Below are 18,757 nucleotides of genomic sequence, written 5' to 3'. Positions count from 1 at the left end.
GCCTTGAGGCACCTGTCTTGCCTCCCAACACAAACATACTGTGCACTGGCCCCTGTGAAGTTAGCCAACTGCCCGCTGCACTAGTGGTCCAGGGCGTCCGACTCCCCAACCCGCATTGAAGCATCCTTTTGGAAAGAGAGATGCTCCCCGGATCCTTGGCCATTTCTGGAGCGACCCTCAGGAATGCCCTCTCCACCGCAAAGGGAGCCCAGGCTTGTAGGAGGGTGATGGTGCGAGCCCCAGCCTTGTCACTATCGACACCTGTCACTCGGTGGATCTCCGGATCCTCGTCTATTAAAACTGTCTCTACATAGAGGTTCATCTAAAACGAGCAGACGCCGGTTCCAACCCCGCACGCGCCCGGACCTCTGGCCGACGTGCGGCCGCCGGCAGCCGGGCCGCGACGGGAGTGCGTCGAAACGCCAGGCTGCGCCGCGGGGGCTTATGGGGCGCCCCCCTGGCAACGCCTGGCACATCCCACCGCCCGCCGCTCACCCCGCCGCCGCTGACCGCGCCGATGCCATCGAACTCCCGGCCCAGCCCGTCGGAGTCGTCCAGCACGTACGCGCCGCCGGGCACCAGCAGCGCGCACAGCAACAGGGGCACCGCGGCGCGGCCCGCCGAACCCGCGGCGGCCGTCATGGCTTTCCCTCGGCGTTGCCGGGAAGCGTGGGGTAGGCGCTCAGCCATTGTGTGGGTCACATGACTCCGGCGCCTCGGGAGGCGGGTCCTGTCGTCGCCATGATGGAGAAGGGCAGGAGACTGCTGACGCCGGCGCCGCCATCTTGAGTGAGGGCCACACGTCGGGGACGATTGCGGTGAGATAGCTGACCCAGAGTGTCGTCTGCTCAGGCCCTGTGGAGTGTGGCCTTCATGTGTACTCACTTCCCTGCGCCTCTTCCGGCCTCACCTGCTGGGGCACGTTAGCTCAGGGGAGATGGATGTCCAAAGCCAGCCGAGAGAACTGGACCTTCCTTAACATCTCGGGGCACATCCACCACATGCCAATCTATGGCAAAGCAAGAGAGAAGACCCAGCTTGCAGCCCCCACTGCGTCCTAGTTCAGGTGTCTGTCTCCTTGGTCGAATCACTTAGCTTTCTGAGCCTGAGTTTCCTTTTGCGTAAGATGAAACAAGAGCAGCCGCCGGGGGACATGGGATTAAACGAAATACAAGGTAATAGGCGCTCAGTAAATCCGAGCTGAATGCGTTGCACACTTGGCTAACGTTAGCTGACAGGGTTCTCCATTCTGGTAATCATTACGTATATTTGGCGTTTAGTTTCATCAAGTACCTTACGTAGCCCGTTGACATGGTTCCAGGCAGATAACCCAAAATCGATAGGGAAGTTGTGAATTGTCCTGGGATTCTGCCACATGCAGCGTCAGTGTGAGATTTCTGATTTTCTTGGTATCTAAGCAAACTGAAGAGACTGAGTGGCTGCAGAGAAAGCATTTCTGATCCCAAATCTGCCTTTTGCATACCCATGGAATCGGTTTTCAGTATCTACACAAGCCCTGGAGACCCCAAAATGGCAAAGAGGAAGATCCAAAGACTATAGGATGTGTGAGCCTTCATCTTCAGGGTCCTATTTGGAATCAGATTGTTTTTCCCCTTAACTACAAACTTAAGTTCCATGATCACAATTATACTAGGAGGAAAAATCTCCCATCTGTGCCATCCCAAAAATGCAGTTGTCAGGCCATTCTGCCATCCGTCCTTTCTCAGTGCATGATAGCAATGCTTGCTGTTTCTCTTAAATTACTGTAGATCTATCTTGGTTTACTAAGGACGGTCCCAGCTTATTTCTATTGTTCTAACAAATGTTAATAGTGCCCCTTTCACCCTCAAAGTGATCTGGCTTGCGGCGCCCCGGGGCGGAGGTGGGGGGGGGGGCACGGAGCTCAGTGGTTCAAGGGTCTGACTCTTGATTTCACATCAGGTCATGATCTCTCTGTTCCTGAGATCCAGCCTGGCACTCACAGTGCAGAGCCTCTTAGGGATTCTCTCTATCCCTCTCTGTTCCTCCCCCCACCTCTCTCACTCTCGCTCCCTCTCTCTCAAAATAGATAAACTTAAAAAAGTATTCTGGCTTGGATGGTAAATTATATGGTCCTGTATACATGGGCCACTTTTTTCTTTTTCTATTTCTTCTTTTCCCAATACAGCACATGCCTGAACTGTACCTTCTGTATCCATTCTGTGATATAAGACAATAACTACCCAGGTTCCATAGATTTACCTTCCCAGAATTCACTCTGATCCACCCCATCTAACACAGTTTTTTTTTTTTAATTTTTTTTTTAACGTTTATTTATTATTGAAAGACAGAGAGAGACAGAGTGTGAGCAGGGGAGGGGCAGAGAGAGAGGGAGACACAGAATCAGAAGCAGACTCCAGGCTCCGAACTGTCAGCACAGAGCCGAACGCGGGGCTCGAACTCACAAACCGTGAGATCATGACCTGAGCCAAAGTCGGACGCTTAACCGACTGAGCCACCCAGGCACCCCCTAACACAGTAGTTTAAGCCAGAATCTGAAAACCAGTGGATGCAAGCCACAGTAGAGCACACCACAAATATTTGTATACTTTGTGATATCTGTAGAAGAGGAAACACAGAATATTTAACAGAAAACGTGTTCTCATCCCTAGGACATATCACTAGTTCCTATTAGTCCATATACCAAAGTAATTTTACCTTACCACAGAAAATATCTCCAGTTTCAAATTTCTAATGTATATTCAGGACACCATTCGAAAAGAGAGTTTCTAATAAAAAAGCAATTAAATCTGAGCCAAGGAAGAGAGATTCTTGGGCTTCAGGACACAGCAGTCAGATGTGCTCAAGAGGTAAGATAAAGGGAAATAGCACTTTTCAGACAAGCGTTCATGTGTTCAGCTCCCCCTTGTTCCTGTGGTTTTTGCAGTGTGAGATAAACAAGAGGAGAAGTGTTGTTCTCAGTTCTCAAATTTCAGGTGAGTTTTGAAAGTGAAGACTTTTTCTCCTAAAGGAGCAGTGTTTTTGAGTATCACAGCTGTACTTGAGTCACAGCAAAATCTCTTTCTTTGAAAGTGACGAATGTGATCAAAATCAGACGGTCTCTTGAGAAAGATGAGAGATTTTGCCTTTCAATGAAAGGTTATTGATAAAGTCTGATAGCAGTCTGTTGTCTCGCCTTAGAAAATGGCTCTACTTTTAGAAATCTGAATTCAGCCATCATATTGAAGGATAGAGGCCAAGTCTTTTCCCTCTCTGTACTTCCTGAATTCAGTGTCCATACCTCAGAAGGTACTCAAAATATATTAGTTGAATTGAACTTAAAAAAAAAAAAAAATCACTGGGGGCGCCCAGATGACTCAGTCGGTGAAGCGGCTAACTTCGGCTCAGGTCATTATCTCATGGTTCCTGGATTCCAGCTCCAAATTGGCCTCTGTGCTGACAGCTCAGAGCCTGGAGCCTGCTTTGGATTCTGTGTTTCCCTCTGTCTCTGCCCCTCCCCTGCTCGCATCTGTTTCTCTTTCAAAAGTAAATAAACATTTAAAAACAAAAATCACTGTGAAAATGGTACCTCAAATCGCTGGGGTAAGGATGGAACTTTTTAAAACATATGGAGGGGCCATATGGCTCAGTCAGTTAAGCATCCGACCCTTGATTTGGGCTCAGGTCATGATCTCATGGTTGGCGGGATGGAGCCCCCTGTTGGACTCTGTGCTGACAGCATGGAACCTGCTTGGGATTCTCTCTCCCTCTTTCTCTGCCCCTCCTGGCTCACAAGCTCTCTCAAATAAACTTAAAAAAATATATATAGATGTATGTGTGTGTATATGTATATATACACACACATACACAAAATACATATACATATGTATACACACATATACATATTATACACATATTAACGTATATAACACGTATGTGTATATGTATGGAGACGCCTGGATAACTATTTGGAAAACGATCAAATTTGAGATCTGTGCTTCATACCACACATAAACTACAAATGGATAAAGCTCTAAATGTAAAATGTGAAACTTTACAAGTTCTAATACAAAGCATGGGTAAATTCCTGTAGAACTTGGAGGTCTAAGTATCACTTAATGTCTCGATACCAAAAAAACAAAAATTTGTTTTAAAAAAGTCACTGAATAATCATATAAGGGGATAAGGAAAACGGATTATTTACAAAAGAAAGTAGAAACATTCCTTAATGTAGAATCTCCTGGGCATAAAAGAGTATGAAGTATATTCTCTTCATGAACTATCCTGTAGCATCTGCTGTTTATCTGATTTTTTCCACTTTGACATGTTGCTTGATCGCATTTCATAATATCACCCTGATCAGTGTAAAAAATGTATAGGAATTCTTTTAATTCGGGACTGTATGTGAAGACAATAACAATAGTTCATAGGACAGAATCGACATAGTGGAATAAATTATATATTGCTTGCTAAACATTTTCTTAAGGATAACTCATAAAAACTGCCATAGCAAAGAGCTATACTGTGGCATAGTGGTTAGAATCAGCCCTGGAGTCCCAGCCTGCATAGTGTCAGATCTCTACTACCACCTACCAGCTGTGTGATTTTCGCCAAGTTACTTTCCATCTTTGGACTTCAGTTTACCCATCTATAAATAGAGATGATGATAGTAATTAGTTGGTATGAAGGCTAGCTGAGTTAATATTCATACAGCCCTTAGAAGTGACCACCATAGGGGCACCTAAGGTGTCTCAGTGAGTTAAGCCTCCGACTCCAGCTCAGGGCATGACCTCACAGTTCATGAGTTCAAGCCCCACTTCGGGCTCTGTGCTGACAGCTCAGAGCCTGGAGCCTGCTTCGGATTCTGTGTCTCCCTCTCTGTCTGCCCCTCTTTGTTCATCCTCTGTCTCTCTCTCTCTCAAAACTAAACATTTAAAAAAAAGTGACCAGCATATACTACATGCTACAGAAGTGTTTATCATATAAATGACATAAACAGCGTACAGATTTAAGTACAGTATAACTTTTAACTTGACTGCTCTCCACAAAACTAAGACAATTCTGGAGGAAAAGATTATTCATGTCTTTATACTACTCTGAATTTTTTTTTTCCTATTTTTGTTATCGACAGTCATTCAAGCCCATACCCCATATGGCTGATTCCCTCTTCCTGCCCCCAGCAGCGAGAGCTCTGCAGTGTCCCTCAGCCAGTGCCTTGAGCCTGTGACTTTGATCATGTAAGGGTAGCTAGACAGATGTATGAACAGCCAAGCACCCCAGACCATGTCAGAGTCCAGTGGAGGCAGCAGCACAGAGGCTCATCAGAGGAGCCCCGAGTGCCCCGAACAGCACGATCAAAAGTGCCGTCCTAACATACGGCTCAGGCACGGTGACCTGAGCGGTCTTTCTGGTCCTCTGGCTCTGGCCCATTTTCGCAAGCCTGGTTGGGCAGCCTCAGCAAGCAACTCTGTGTTGCATCCTGAAGGCTTTCTAAGTCCTTCATTTTCTGCTCAAGTTAGCCACAGGTGGTGCTGTTGCCCGCAGCAAAGAACCGTGACTAACACTCGAGGTTACAATCCAGAGCAAAGGCAATCATCCAAGAGTTCTCAGCCTCTGTGTCTGCATTTCCCCCGCTTTAAAATGCACATCTCAACTTCACCACCCCTGGTTCTTCCGCTGGTCGTTGTTACCGAGTGGATCTGCTCAAATAAGAGAACTCCAGGAAGTTTTGCTGTCCTCCGATGTTTCCACTGGTGATATGGCTATTCTTTGGATCGTCAGTACCATTTTCTGCACTGCCGCCAGGGGAAGAATTGTAGAATCCACCTGATCCCAAATCCTAAGCACGAAGAAAATAACAGTGCCAGAGGTTCCCACCACTCTAAAGATTTTTTAAAACATTTAGTGCTATGCTGTCCAACAAATATAAGGCAAAGCACATATGTAATTTGAAATTTTCTAGTAGCCACATTAAAAAAAAAAGTCAATTTGGGGCACTGGGTGGCTCAGTCAGTCAAGCATCTGACTCTTGGTTTCAGCTCGGTCATGATCTCACGGTTGTGGGATCCAGGCCTGTGTTGGCTTCCAGCTGGCAGTGCAGAGCCTGCTTGGGATTCTCTCTCTCTCTCTCTCTCTCTCTCTCTCTCTCTGCCCCTGCCCCCCCCCCACACACACACACTCTCTCTCAAAATAAATATTAACAAAACAAGTGAGATCCATTTTAATGATCTATTTTATTTATTCCCAAATATCTGTATATTATCAAATATGTAATTGATGTAAAATATATCAATAAAATAGTTTATGTTCTTTCTTCATATTCAGTTTTCAAAAACCTTAAGTGCATTTTACATGTACAGCACGTCTCAATTTGTATTAGCCACCTCTCAAGTGCACAATAGCCATATATGGTCAGCGGCTCCTGTATTGGACAGAACAGATCTAGTATGTCCTGGGCCCTGGGCTAGGCACACTCAGTAAATATCTACCTCTGCGGCTAAAGATAAAGCTGAAGAATATCCATTCTTTGCTAAAGCTGCTATAACAACATACAACAAAATGGTGGTTTAAACAACAGAAATTTATTTTCTCACAGCTCTGAACTTCAAGATCAAGTTGTGGGGAGATCTGGTATCTTCTGAGGCTTCTCTCCTTGGGTTGCAGGTGGCCACATCCCTCTGTGTCCTCACATGATCCTTCCTCTGTGCTTGCAAGTTAATGATGTCTCTGTGTGTGTCCAGCTCTCTTAAGGACACCAGTTCTGTATATTGAGCGTATGGTTGATCCCCAATCAATAAAGTTACAACCAAAGTCGTAAGGAGAATTTAGAATTGTCTTCAGAAAATTTAAACATATACTTTGGTGTCCAAGGGAAAATGTATTGCATAAATAACATACCACTGCATGTTTTGAGAATTCACAACTGTGTGCACATAAGTCACAAAAGACTGGAAATCGGAAAAAATAGTTCCCCATCTCTTTTAATAGACTGTGTTAAATGTATCACTTGCTCTTCCCAGGACACACCTGTCGGGTGCTCTTTTCTGTGACTTACCTCATGCTGTTATGGTTTGAAAATATCCTTTCTCCCATATCTAAATGTGTAAAGCCTTCTCATTTTTAAAGATCCAACTCAATGGTCCCTCCTTCTTTCCTTTCCCTCGATTTATCTGTTTAAAGTAACCTTCGCTTCATCTAATCTCTCCGGTATCTTCTTTACAAGACTCTAAAGTCTGATAAAGGGGAAGTCCGGTGTATGATTCATTATAATTTCTATTACAGCAGCGTAGTGTTATGCTATGGCAGGCAATGTTTATTCATAATAGACCTAATAAGTGTTAACAAATATTTGTGGAAAGATTCTCTGAAAGAATATTTAATCTGAATGTTCAAAATAATACCTCTTTAAGCTGCTGCCACAATTCCCCCCCGGGGGATTCGGCCCACGTGTTTAAGTTGTTAAAATGCATTAGCCGCAGAATCTTTCAAGAGATCATGTTTGGGTTGCAGGAGGAATAAAGCAGGCAGGTCCAGGGCATCTAAGAAAGGCAGGGAAGGGGTGGAAAACAGAATGGAACTGAGAGGTTTAACCACGTTATCACTGTACTCAGAGTGGACCCTGGTCAGAAAAGAGACCCTATGAAAACATGAACTGTTACAAATGACTCTCGTCTGACCCTACTGGCTTAGCCTGGGCTTCTGTCTCTGTTTTCTATTTGTAATTCCAGGGGCCAGGACTGGAATTAGAGGTTAGCTCAACCTCAGGGCATTCACCTGGGCCTGACATCCTTCCTCCCCAGTTGTTGCTAGTCTCCAGGGGCCAGGCCAGATGCTTCTTTCTCTGCCTGCCACCCTGAGTCCCGCAGTCAGTGGTATGACCAACTATCTACCCCACCTCTGTCCTATTTAATGTGGTTGGGGTATTGTGATATAGTAAGAAATATATATTTGGCCCCCAGTACCTGACACAGGGTTCCTAAAACCCCCCATAATTTCCTGAGTGAAAGAGGTAATAGAAGCATCTTTGGTTATGATTTTTGGTCTTAGTCCCTGGTTCCTGATGGAGGTTCAACCCTTGGAATCTGCACAGTGATGAGTATCCTCTTCTTGCAATTGAGATGACCTGTGGCTTAGGGCCCCTGGAAAGCTTCAGGATGAGGTCTGATCACCAGAAATACCCAGGGCAAGCCTAGAGGATTAGAACCTTTAGCCCAACTTCCCCACCTCCTGGAAGGGGAGAGGGGCTAGAGGTTGAGTTAATCACCAGTTGGCCAAGGATTTACTTACTCATGCCCGTGTAATGAAACCTCCACTGTCTGTTGCTGTGTAACAGATTATCTGAAAATCAGTAGCTTAAAGCACCAAATATTCAGTGTTTCTCACTGTTCCCTTCTGTAAGTCAGGAATCAGGAGCACATTAGCTGGGTGGTTCTAGCTCCAGATTTGTCATGGGATTGCAGTAAAGATGTTAGGAAGGAACCGTAAGCATCTGAAGGCTTGAGATTCACTTCCGAGATGGCACACTCAGGGACTCACCAAGTAGACAATTTCTCACGGCATGGCAGCTGGCTTCCCTCAGATCAAAGAGAGTGAGGAGGAAGTCACGGGATCTTTCTGACCATCACTTCTGCTTTATTCTATTCACCAAGAGTGAGTTGCTAAAGTCTAGCCCACACTAAAGGGGAGGGGAGAAAAGAATCTGTGAACATAGCTTAAAATCACCACACATACTCATGATGCATATTAGCAAACCACTCATATGATACAGTATTAAATATTGCAGTAACAAATATTGGGTGAATTAAATTAAGTAAATGGGTATTATAAAACACCATAAGGGATGTGCTCAATTACTGCACATTTGCAAAGATATTTTGGCAGCCTCTAAAAAAGCACCAGGGAGAATGAAGACTCTAGCATTATTTCCTGTAAAATTGCAAGTATTTCTATCTTGGATTTTCACTATAATCTCTGCTCTGTGCGTTCTATGGATTTTTTATTACCAGCACATTTGGGTAACAGAACCTGTCTTCACCAGTCCTGATACCATAGAGCCCACTCCAATCAAGCTGGCTGCACATCCTCCCTCCTGTGTATCCCTAACCCCTCGGCCCCAGCTGACCCAAGTTTTTGCCAATCATCTGTACCTCTCTTCCCTATCCTTTGGATCGAACTTCCTTAAATATTAGAATATATTGGCCTTGTTTAAACTCGGATTCATGAAATGCTTTTTGGATCTTAAATCCTAAACTATTAGCTGACTGTCCCTACCATAAGCAGACTCAACAGAAACAGAAACTTCCACAAGGATGTATACTTATTACCCTGACTTCAAAAATTAAGTTAATCAGCAGTTTGCACACCCACAATACATCAGAGGAAACTATTTGGAGTTAATATCCTTCTTAACATTTTGTTACGTTATTTCAATAAGTGGACATAGTAAAGGCCGTTAGAAGTTAATTATGTAATTTATAGACGTCAAGAAATTCATATTAGATCTCCTAAAAAGGTAGTTAAGATATTAAAGCCTCTAGTATTCAGTTTAGTAACAGATCTCCATTTTAACTCTTACTATACTTAAGCCTGTCTGACTTGACACTGAAGTCAAAAGCACTTACAAGTCTGAAATGACAGGCTGTATTAGCTCATATTTTTTTTAAAAATGCTGGAGCCAAAGAAACTGATGGTACAATGATGCAAAATGGAATTTAATTACTGGTGAAGAGACATTAGGGTTAAAGTAACCAAAGGCAGGAATTTAAACGGAGGGGTTTCCTCACTCCCCTCTTTTCAGGGGTTCTGTTCTCTCCCTCCCAGTCTCTTGCCCAGACACCCATCCCGGACACCAGCTGGTCTCAAACTTGGGAGCATCAAAACTACTTGGATGACTTTAGAACACACACATTGCTGGACTCCCACCTGAGCTCCTGATGCCCTGGGCCTGGGGACGGACAGACCATCGCAGCTCTCAAATGTGACATGAGTCACATGACATTGATGCTGCTAATCCAAGAACCACATCTAGAGACCCGTGGAGGCAAATGATTCCAATCTCAGGCCAGGACCACAGATGCAAGAAACAGAACATTCTCTATCTTTTGTAACTCAGCTAAAATTGTGTTTTAATCCCCCATTCTGCCAGGGCAGTGGAAACTTAATCGCAATTAATTCAGGGTCCAACCTCTCCTTCCTCTGGGTTCCACCTGTATTTGCCACAACACGGTACCCCAGACTGGTGGATTAAACTATAGAAATTCGTTTTCACATAGTTCTGGAGGCTTTGTAGTCTAAGATCAAAGTGCTGGTAGGTTTGGTTTCTTCTGTGGCCTCTCTCCTTGAATTAAAGATGGCACTTTCTCCCGGTGTCCTCACGTGGTCTTTCCTGGGTGCACATGCACCCCTGGTGTTTCTTTGTATCCCAGTCTCCTCTTCTGATAAGGACACCAGTTGTATTGGATTAGGGCCCTTCATTTTAACTTAATCACCTCTTTAAAGGCCCATCTCCAAATACAGTCACATTCTGACGTACTAGGGGCTAAGGCTTCAGCATATGAATTTTGGCAGAGGGGTGAAGGGACACAATTCCACCCACAACGCCAGCTGAGGTCCAGGGAATTCTCACGTTGTGAATGCTTGAGGGTGGTAGCTCAACCCTTGTATCTTAAGGTGACCCCCTATCAACGCTGGCCTCCCCCGAGATGCCCTCCTTCCCTTCTGGTCTTCAGTAGTTAGGCCGTGCAGGACTCACCTGAGTTGTCCCTCATCTATGGCTGCAAGGCTGCCTGTGTGACACACTGGGCCCCTGGCAGCCCCGTGACATGGGCGGAGGCCTGCCGTCACTTCTGTGTGCCCTGTGGGGCTTCCAGAAATGATTCTACTCCCCGTGTGCTACACTGGGCACAGGGGATCTTGCTGAGGCTGCCTCCAGCCTCTCCCACACACACCCTTGCGTCTCGCCACCTGGACTTCACCCTGGACCTGAGCCACAGGGCCACTCTTCTCCCCAGACTGTATAGCTCATCTGGAGTGACTGACACCCCACCCCACTGCAGGGCTTGCTGGGGAAGGGGTTCAAAGCAGTCAGGCTGCAAAGTCCCTGTCTCAGATGCCACATCTGAGCTCTCAGAACTTCCTCTCTCACAACCAAGTCCCACCCCCACGGGGCAGCCCCTTTCCTGTTCTTGGAGACTCCACTTTGTCTCTATAGGTACCCACCCAAGCATACTGTCTGGGCCTCAGTCCTTTCCAGTCTCCTAAGCTGCAGACATATTTTTGAAACTCAAAACCTAGGACTGTCTTTCTCCCCCTGACCCTTTACTCTTCTGCCAAAAATTCCTCTTCTGATGCAATAAATGCAAAATAGCTCATTGCACTGGGTGGAGGCAGTAAAGGAAACGCGGCTGGGAAAATACAGCAGTATTTCAGAACATACCCTGCCATGCCTACTTGGCTGCTTTAGCTCGCGAAATTGCACCAAGCAGGCCATGTGGCCAACCAGAGGACCCTTCATCAGCAGATTAGGCTCTTGTGCTGTCTGCCCTGTGGAGACGTTGGAACCAGGCAGAACCACATTCTCTTCTTGTTCCCCATGGGTAGACAGAGTGCCCTGCCACTGGCTCGGGCTGGCCTCAGAAGAGCAAACGCCTGGCACACCAGGAACACCAGCCCCCTCAAGGCGGTGTTCTGAACACCTGCCACGTGGCTTTTTTCCACCTTGTAGCCGTTAAAATGTCCCAGAGACTCAATGCTTTGAAATTTCCAACGGCTTATGAGATAGCCCTGTGGTTGAAAACACCGTATTGCCATATATTCTGGACTAAACAAGAAGCACATTTCCTATAAGTCATTCAGCGTCTTACGGTGTAGAACAGGCAACGTTTTAGCACAGGAGACCTACAGTTTTTCTCCTATTTAATCAGAAGTGAAAGTTTGATTGTGTCTCTTGTGTCTCGTGACTATATACCTTTTTGTTCTGAAGAGCATAATATATAAATACTAGACATGAATATGAATATACCTTTTCCCTAAAAGCAGAAGTGTAGTCTATTTAGATAAAATAAAACATTGTGAGGGCCGTGGCGTACCTGTGCACAGAAGCTACAGACAAGCAGATGTGTAAAACCAAACAAAAATGAGAATTGTGGAGTAGAGCCACAAGTAAACTGGAATCATACTTTCATTTCTGTAAAGTCTTAAGGTATTTGTTATTAATTTTCCAGATTATACTTAAATTTGTCATTATTTCAATAAAAATATAAAGTATTCTGAAGTTTTAATTTACTATATGCTAAATTACATGGCAAACTCTCATGTACTTTATAAATGTGTGTTCTTAATTTTATTATTTTCCATGAAAAACCTATAAAGGAAGCACAGAAAACCCCATTACATTTGTGTCACGTCCTGAATAACTCCAAGATTAAAAGTCTTGGTTATATCACAAGATCATCTTTTCTACTTCTGTGTAGAAAACAAACAAACAAAAAAGGCTACCAAGAACATCCTCTAACGTCCTTTTACAGAAACAGACTCAGATTGTCATGATTATAGTTTCTAATTTTAAGTCACATCCATCCCACATTAATTCTATGCTTATAATTTGTCCCCTTCATTTGTTTTTTTTTTTAATTTTTTAATGTTTATTTATTTTTGAGAGAGAGAGAGAGAGAAAAAATGCGAACGGGGGAGGGGCAGGGAGAGAGGGAGACACAGAATCTGAAGCAGGCTCCAGGCTCTGAGCTGTCAGCACATAGCCTGAGGCGGGTCTCCAACTCACCAACCATGAGATCATGACTTGAGTAGAGTAGAAGTCGGACGCTCAACCGACTGAGCCACCCAGGCGCCCAAGATACATTCATTCATTCAGAGACAGAGCACAAGCGGGGGATGGGCAGAGACAGGAGACACAGAATCTGAAGCAGGCTCCAGGCTCTGAGCTGTCAGCACAGCCACCCAGGCACCCCTCCCCTTCATTTGTAATAAAGATTTATGAGAGCCAGGTTCATATGTGATGTCTCTGACTTTTTTATATCTCAAAAGTTCTGGGAGTTAATTTCACTTCATATTAAACCATTTATAGACTTGGCAGCAAATGTCAGCATGTAACGTGCTACATGAGGTTTCATTAGAACAATTCATGTCTTTCTCATACAACCATGTTACATAGAATTATTGATTTACCTAAGCCAGTTAGCCAACTGGTTTTAGCATGGTTTTTAGCACTCCCGGCCCTCTATTCCAAGAGGACAATCAGAGAAAATGATCTACAATAGAGGTGCCTTTCTCTCTCTCTCTCTCTCTCTCTCTCTCTCTCTGTCTCTCTCTCTTTCTCTCTCTCAAAATAAATAAAGAAACAAACAAACAAAAAGAGGGGCGCCTGGGTGGCTCAGTTGGTTGAGTATCCAACTTCAGCTCAGGTCATGATCTCACGGTTCACAGGTTCGAGCCCCACTTTGGTCTCTGTGCTGACAGCTCAGAGCCTGGAGCCTGCTTCGGATTCTGTGTCTCCCTCTCTCTCTGCCCCTCCCCCTCCTTTCAAAAATAAACATTAAAAAAATTAAAAACAAAAAAAGATCTACAATAAAATACTATATAGCTAATCCTGTTGGTCCCTTAAAAAGAAAAAAAAAAAAAAAAAAGACTTCACAAAGGTGCCAGGATTAAGCAAGGGAACATGCTGATTATACACCCAACACCCACTTTCCCTCAACTGCTTTTCTCCCAGGAAGTGCATCATGCTGAATCCATGTAGACCATCCTCTCCTATGTCACACATTCCCATAACTCATCTTTTCTTTTTTTCTTCTTTCTTTTCTTTCTTCTTTTTCTTTTTTTTTTTTTTTTTTTTTTTTTTTGACCTCGTTTGGAGTACTACTTACCCATTTTTGCCATTGTATCATGGTGATCCCTGAACATGCCTTTCTCTTCCCCTAGGTGATGAGCTTCTCGCATGCTATAGCCAGGTCCTAAATCACTCCCAGCACAGTGTCCTAAGAATGTAATAGATGTATGTGTTGACAGACTAAATGAATGAGTGAGTGATTACATGAAAGTCTAGCACGTACTCTATTAAATAAAACACACCGAATATCAGTATACGTTGTAATTAAGATGCGAAGAGGAGAGTGAGTCATGAAAATTATACTCTGGTAAGTAAGAAACAGAAACCGCTTTTAAACTATTTAGGAGACTGTCTTTGGTCAAACTTGAATAATGAACATCCTTCTTATTAAGATGCTGCCTCCTCATTGGTTTATGTTGAAACACAAGTGTAATTTCCTGTCCCCTCACAGTGTTGGTTTCTCATCTCAGTGCAAGCAGATTTATCTGGCTCCTCGGTCGACAAAATCATCTCCTCAAGAAACATGGGTAAGTGTAAGATTTAACAACAAAATAATATTTTTAAGTAGATAACGACTCAGGCATGGTTGTCAGTAATGCTCACAACCTTTTACCAAGTTTAGGCTACAGAAATGCAATAAAGCAGAACTTTATAAGACAAAGAGAAATGAGGCTGCCACATGGTTCCCGCACTTCTGAGCAGTGGTTAAAGGGTGTCAGAACTGACATTTAGAAATAGTTAGGTAAACCTATTGAGACACAAAAGAGGAATATTTATGCTCCATTCCCTTTCAGGAAACATCCTATTGGCAAACTGAATTAAGTGGCTGTGAGGAAATCTACCAGCTCCCAGCTCTAGAACTACGCATTTCCTCATTAGTACAATGGTCTCATGATACCTTTTATATCATCAGAAATAATGTGAAATTTGGAAATAGTATTTCTAGTATTAATAAATATTAAGTAATAATACTTACTTAATAAGTGACCATCAGTGTCTGAGACATAGTAGTCGTAATAAGTAGCTAGTAAACTGATCAAGGAAGGCAAGTATTTCCTATAACCTGTAGGAAAACATTTTATCTTTTGATGATTGTCATCAGTGATTTGTACTATTTGAGGAGCTGGTTAATAACAGATATATTTTAATGCACTGGGGATTATCTTTTTTTGGGATTTGTCAAAATTAGCAACTTGCCCACATTTCTCAGCAGTGGTTCTAAAAACAATTTTGTCATAATTTTATTAAAAGCAGTAAAAATAATGTCTGAAAAAAATGTACGAATGATAAGAATTATGTATTCCATTAAAATCTCAGAAGCAAAAAAACCCTTAGATTCGCACAAATTAATTTAACAACTATTATCTACAGAGCTTGGTATCATATGTGAAATGTCACTGTGCAATGGATGGATAGAGGAGGAAGGGGCACCCCTCGATCTCTCAATCCTGGTCCCAAGGAGGGATATCTTCGTGGTTGAGGTGTTCTCCCCAGACATGTGAGCCTGGTGATAGATGGGACACTGTGTAGCATCAGAGTTCCATCCTAGTAGCTTATTCAGCTTTTTGTGTATCTCAGACTTTTTTCTAGTATCATTTTCCTTCTTCACTTTCATCCTTTAAAGGTCTTCTTAATGAAGATTTTGGGGGTAAATTTCGTCAGTAGTAGTTTATTATCATTATTATTATTATTATTATTATTATGTGTGTGTGTGAGAGAGAGAGAGATTGGAGCAGAGGGAGAAAGAAAGATACTAAGCAGGTTTCACTCCCAGCACAGAGCCCAACACGGGTTCAGGGATCATGACCTGACCTGAAATCAAGAGTCAGATGCTCAACCGACTGAGTCACCCAGGCACCCCAACTGGTAATTTATCTGAAATTGTCCTTAATTTTGCCCTGGTTTTGAAATTTAGTTCTGTCAGATATTTAATTATAGGATTACATACATTTTCATAGCAGTTTGGAACTATCAACCCACTGTCTCCTGGTTTCTGTTACTACTTCTGTGAAGTCCTTTGTCTCTGTAAATTTTACTCTTTGTAGGTACACCATTTTTTCTCGCTGGCCTTCTGTCTCTTACTCTTGGATCCTCAGCTTCATTGCAAGGTGTCTACATGTATGTAGATTTCCATCTTTGTTTTTAATCCTATTTAGAATTTGCTGGACTTCATAAATCTGAGGATTCCATCCATGTCCTTCATCAGTTCTAGACAGCTCTCAGTGATTATCTTTTCTAACGTTGCCTCTTCCTATTTTCTCTCTTCTTCTATCCCTTATGGAATGCTAGTTAAACATATCCTGAACTTTTCACTTTATCTTCCATGTCTCTTTGGTATTTTCCCATATCTTTCACACTGATAATTTTGTATTATTTCTTTATTTTTTTAATGTCTATTTATTTATTTATTTATTTATTTAGAGAGAGGACATAAGTGAGAGAGGGGAGAGAGAGAAGGAGAGAGAGAATACCAAGCAGGCTCCAGGCAGAGCCCAACATGGGGCTCGATCCCACAAACCTTGAAAATCATGGCTGGAGCTGAAATCAAGAGTCAGAGGCTTAATTGAGCCACCCAGGCTCCCCCTGTATTATTTCTTTAGATCTACCTTGCAGTACATTAATTTTTTTATTCAGCTGAAGCTAATCCCCGTATTAATTTTTTAAGTTAAATTATTACATTTTTTATTTCTGGAAAGCCTTTCCCAGTCGCTCCAAAAATATGCCTACCCGTCTTTTGAAGTCTCTTCCTCCCTACACATGTGTTAAAATTCCTTTCTTTATTTCTTATTAAACACACTTGTTTTGTGTTGTGAATCTATTAATTTGTTAATAGATTTGTAAATTGATTGTATAATCTATCTCTTAAGGTTTTGTGGATCTGCTACTCATCTTTCTCATTTTTGTTGAATCTCAAACATAGTGGTTAAATGTGTGTATGCGTGCGCACGTGTGTGTTTTAATGAGCTCATATTTGTTAGAACTCTATCTGTGAGAATTCTTTTTTTTTTTATTTAATGTTTTTATTGAAGTATAACGGACACACAATGTTCCGTTAGTTTCAGGTGGACAAAATGGTGACTCACTAGCTCCGTACGTGATTCTGTGCTCACCGCAAATGTAGCTACCATCCGTCACCGCCACACAGCCCTGACTATATACGAAACCACTGACTATATTTGCTAAGCTGTACCTTTCATCCCCCACGACTCCTTCATTCCATAACTAGAAGCCGGTGCCTTCCTTTCCCCTTCACCCAGTTTGCTCATCATCCTGCCCCTGCCCTCTGGCAACCATCCATTTGTTCTGGGAGAATTCCTCACAGAGAAGCCTAGGCTGACCTTTCCTCAAGGGACAATTTGTATGTACTCTTCCAGGTGCCTGGAATATTCGTTTTTTAATATAGCATTTTTTTTTGGTGAATTCATTTTCATATTGTTTATTTATTGTTTTGGCCTCTATGAATTACTTTTTATATATGAGAAAAGAAGTAAAATCCTGTCAGTTCTCAGGAAGGCCTCTATGCTCCATCTGAAGGTAATACAGTTGTTGGTTGGTTGTCAGGATTCTTTATATCTCATCTCACACAGCCTTTGATTCCACTTTTTAACTTTATAATTGCAGTGTAGTATACATGCAGAAAAACACACATGTCCTGAGTGTACAGCTGGATGAATTGAATGTCTGCAAACTGAACTTGTTCACGGAATCAACACTCAAATCAAAAGCCAAAACATTACAAATTCTCAGAAGGCCCCCTTGTGCCCTCTTCCAGTCATTACTCGGCCCCTCCCCCAAGATAAGCAGCACCTGATTTTTTTTTCTGACAAATGTTTAATATGACCCTCTGTAACCAAAACAAACCAGAGTTTGTCCACCTAATGTGCAGCAAGTCAGTTAAAACTGTCACGGAGCTTTTGAAGTGAAGAAAGGTAGGTTGTTCATTGGTGTGGTGCCAGCCAGGAGAATGGGGAGCTAACCCTCCTCAGTCCTGAACTCCCCCGTGTCTTGCAAGTGAGAGGTTTGAAGGGCAAAATTTGGGACAAGGGTCTCCTGAGGAAGTGGACATTCATGAGTGGAGGACCGTGAGGTCATGTTAGCAGGGGTCTCTTGAGAGGCTGGACACTGTTGAGTGGGGGCCCGTGAAGCCATGCCCGTGAAGCAGAGGTCTCCTGAGAAGGCAAACATTCAGTGGGGGCCCCTGAAGTCAGAGGAGGTCTCCTGAGAAGGTGAGCACTGTTGAGTGAGGGCTTATGAGGTCTTATCATCAGAGGTCTGAGAAGGTAGAGACCATTCAGTAGAGGCCCATGAGGTCACGTTATCAGAGGTCTCCTGAGAAGGTGGACACTGCTGAGTACAGACCCATGAGGTCACGTTAACAGGTGCTCTGATCCTGGTCCCCACCAAAGGTCTTTTCCATCTCAAGAGATTTAAATTCTGAAAAATATCTTTATGCTTTCTGTTAGAGATTGCATTAGGTACATTTGGGAATTCTATCTTTCAGGTAGTGCTGATTAACTACTTGCAAGCTAGTGGGGTTGCGTTCGTTCCCTTGCTGGTCCAGCTGTGCCTGCAGGTGGTATGATATCTAGTGTTCCTTCTTGCGTCTGAACTGACGAGATAGGTGCCGCCTTCAACTCCATATGACTGTTTGCAACAATACAGACATATCATGCTGCAGAGGTCTCTATCTCACAATCGGTCTGATGTTCAGTTTCTTTGCTACCACATTATGAGTGGGGAAAGACAATTAATTTCAACTTTGAAATAATTCACAGAGGATTCCGGAAGTAAAAAATAGACTCTTTGAAACTCAGCCTCATGACTCTTAAGAACTGGGAGATTCTTTTGAGTGTGGTAGCAGAATATTTGCCCCTTTTAGTCATCTTTTCTCAAATCAAATGCAGTAAAAATAAAAGCCTGTCCAAGTGAATCTGC

The 18,757-nt window shown here is 43.2% G+C and overlaps 2 protein-coding genes across 9 annotated transcripts in view; one reads left to right on the top strand and one right to left on the bottom strand.

Annotated features, from left to right (window-relative positions):
* GALC (galactosylceramidase) overlaps window positions 1–728 on the bottom strand; it is a 61,718-nt gene extending 60,990 nt beyond the window's left edge. Inside the window, exon 1 of one of the 2 annotated variants that reach the window (XM_047080259.1) lies at window positions 496–728. In XM_047080259.1, the coding sequence (XP_046936215.1) occupies window positions 496–690 (195 nt within the window). In that variant the 5' untranslated portion in view covers window positions 691–728. The remainder of the gene's footprint in view (window positions 1–495) is intronic. The other variant, XM_047080258.1, reaches the window with a different exon arrangement.
* The window catches only part of GPR65 (G protein-coupled receptor 65), a 146,266-nt gene continuing 128,171 nt past the window's right edge, over window positions 663–18,757 (top strand). For 2 of the 7 annotated variants that reach the window (XM_047080267.1, XM_047080266.1), the window contains exons 1-2: window positions 668–1,175; window positions 14,274–14,349. In XM_047080267.1, coding sequence (XP_046936223.1) covers window positions 1,127–1,175; window positions 14,274–14,349 — 125 coding nt within the window. In that variant the 5' untranslated portion in view covers window positions 668–1,126. Of the gene's footprint in view, window positions 1,176–14,273; window positions 14,350–18,757 lie in introns of all 7 variants that reach the window. The other 5 variants (XM_047080261.1, XM_047080264.1, XM_047080263.1 and 2 more) reach the window with 5 other exon arrangements.

The sequence above is a fragment of the Lynx rufus genome, unplaced genomic scaffold (genome assembly GCF_022079265.1).
Source record: "Lynx rufus isolate CCGP_SWC_20201006 ecotype Redwood Valley unplaced genomic scaffold, mLynRuf1.p SCAF_17, whole genome shotgun sequence".
Classification (NCBI taxonomy): domain Eukaryota; kingdom Metazoa; phylum Chordata; class Mammalia; order Carnivora; family Felidae; genus Lynx; species Lynx rufus.
Note: the sequence above shows the minus strand (reverse complement) of the source record. Positions and strands in the feature narration are given on the sequence as shown.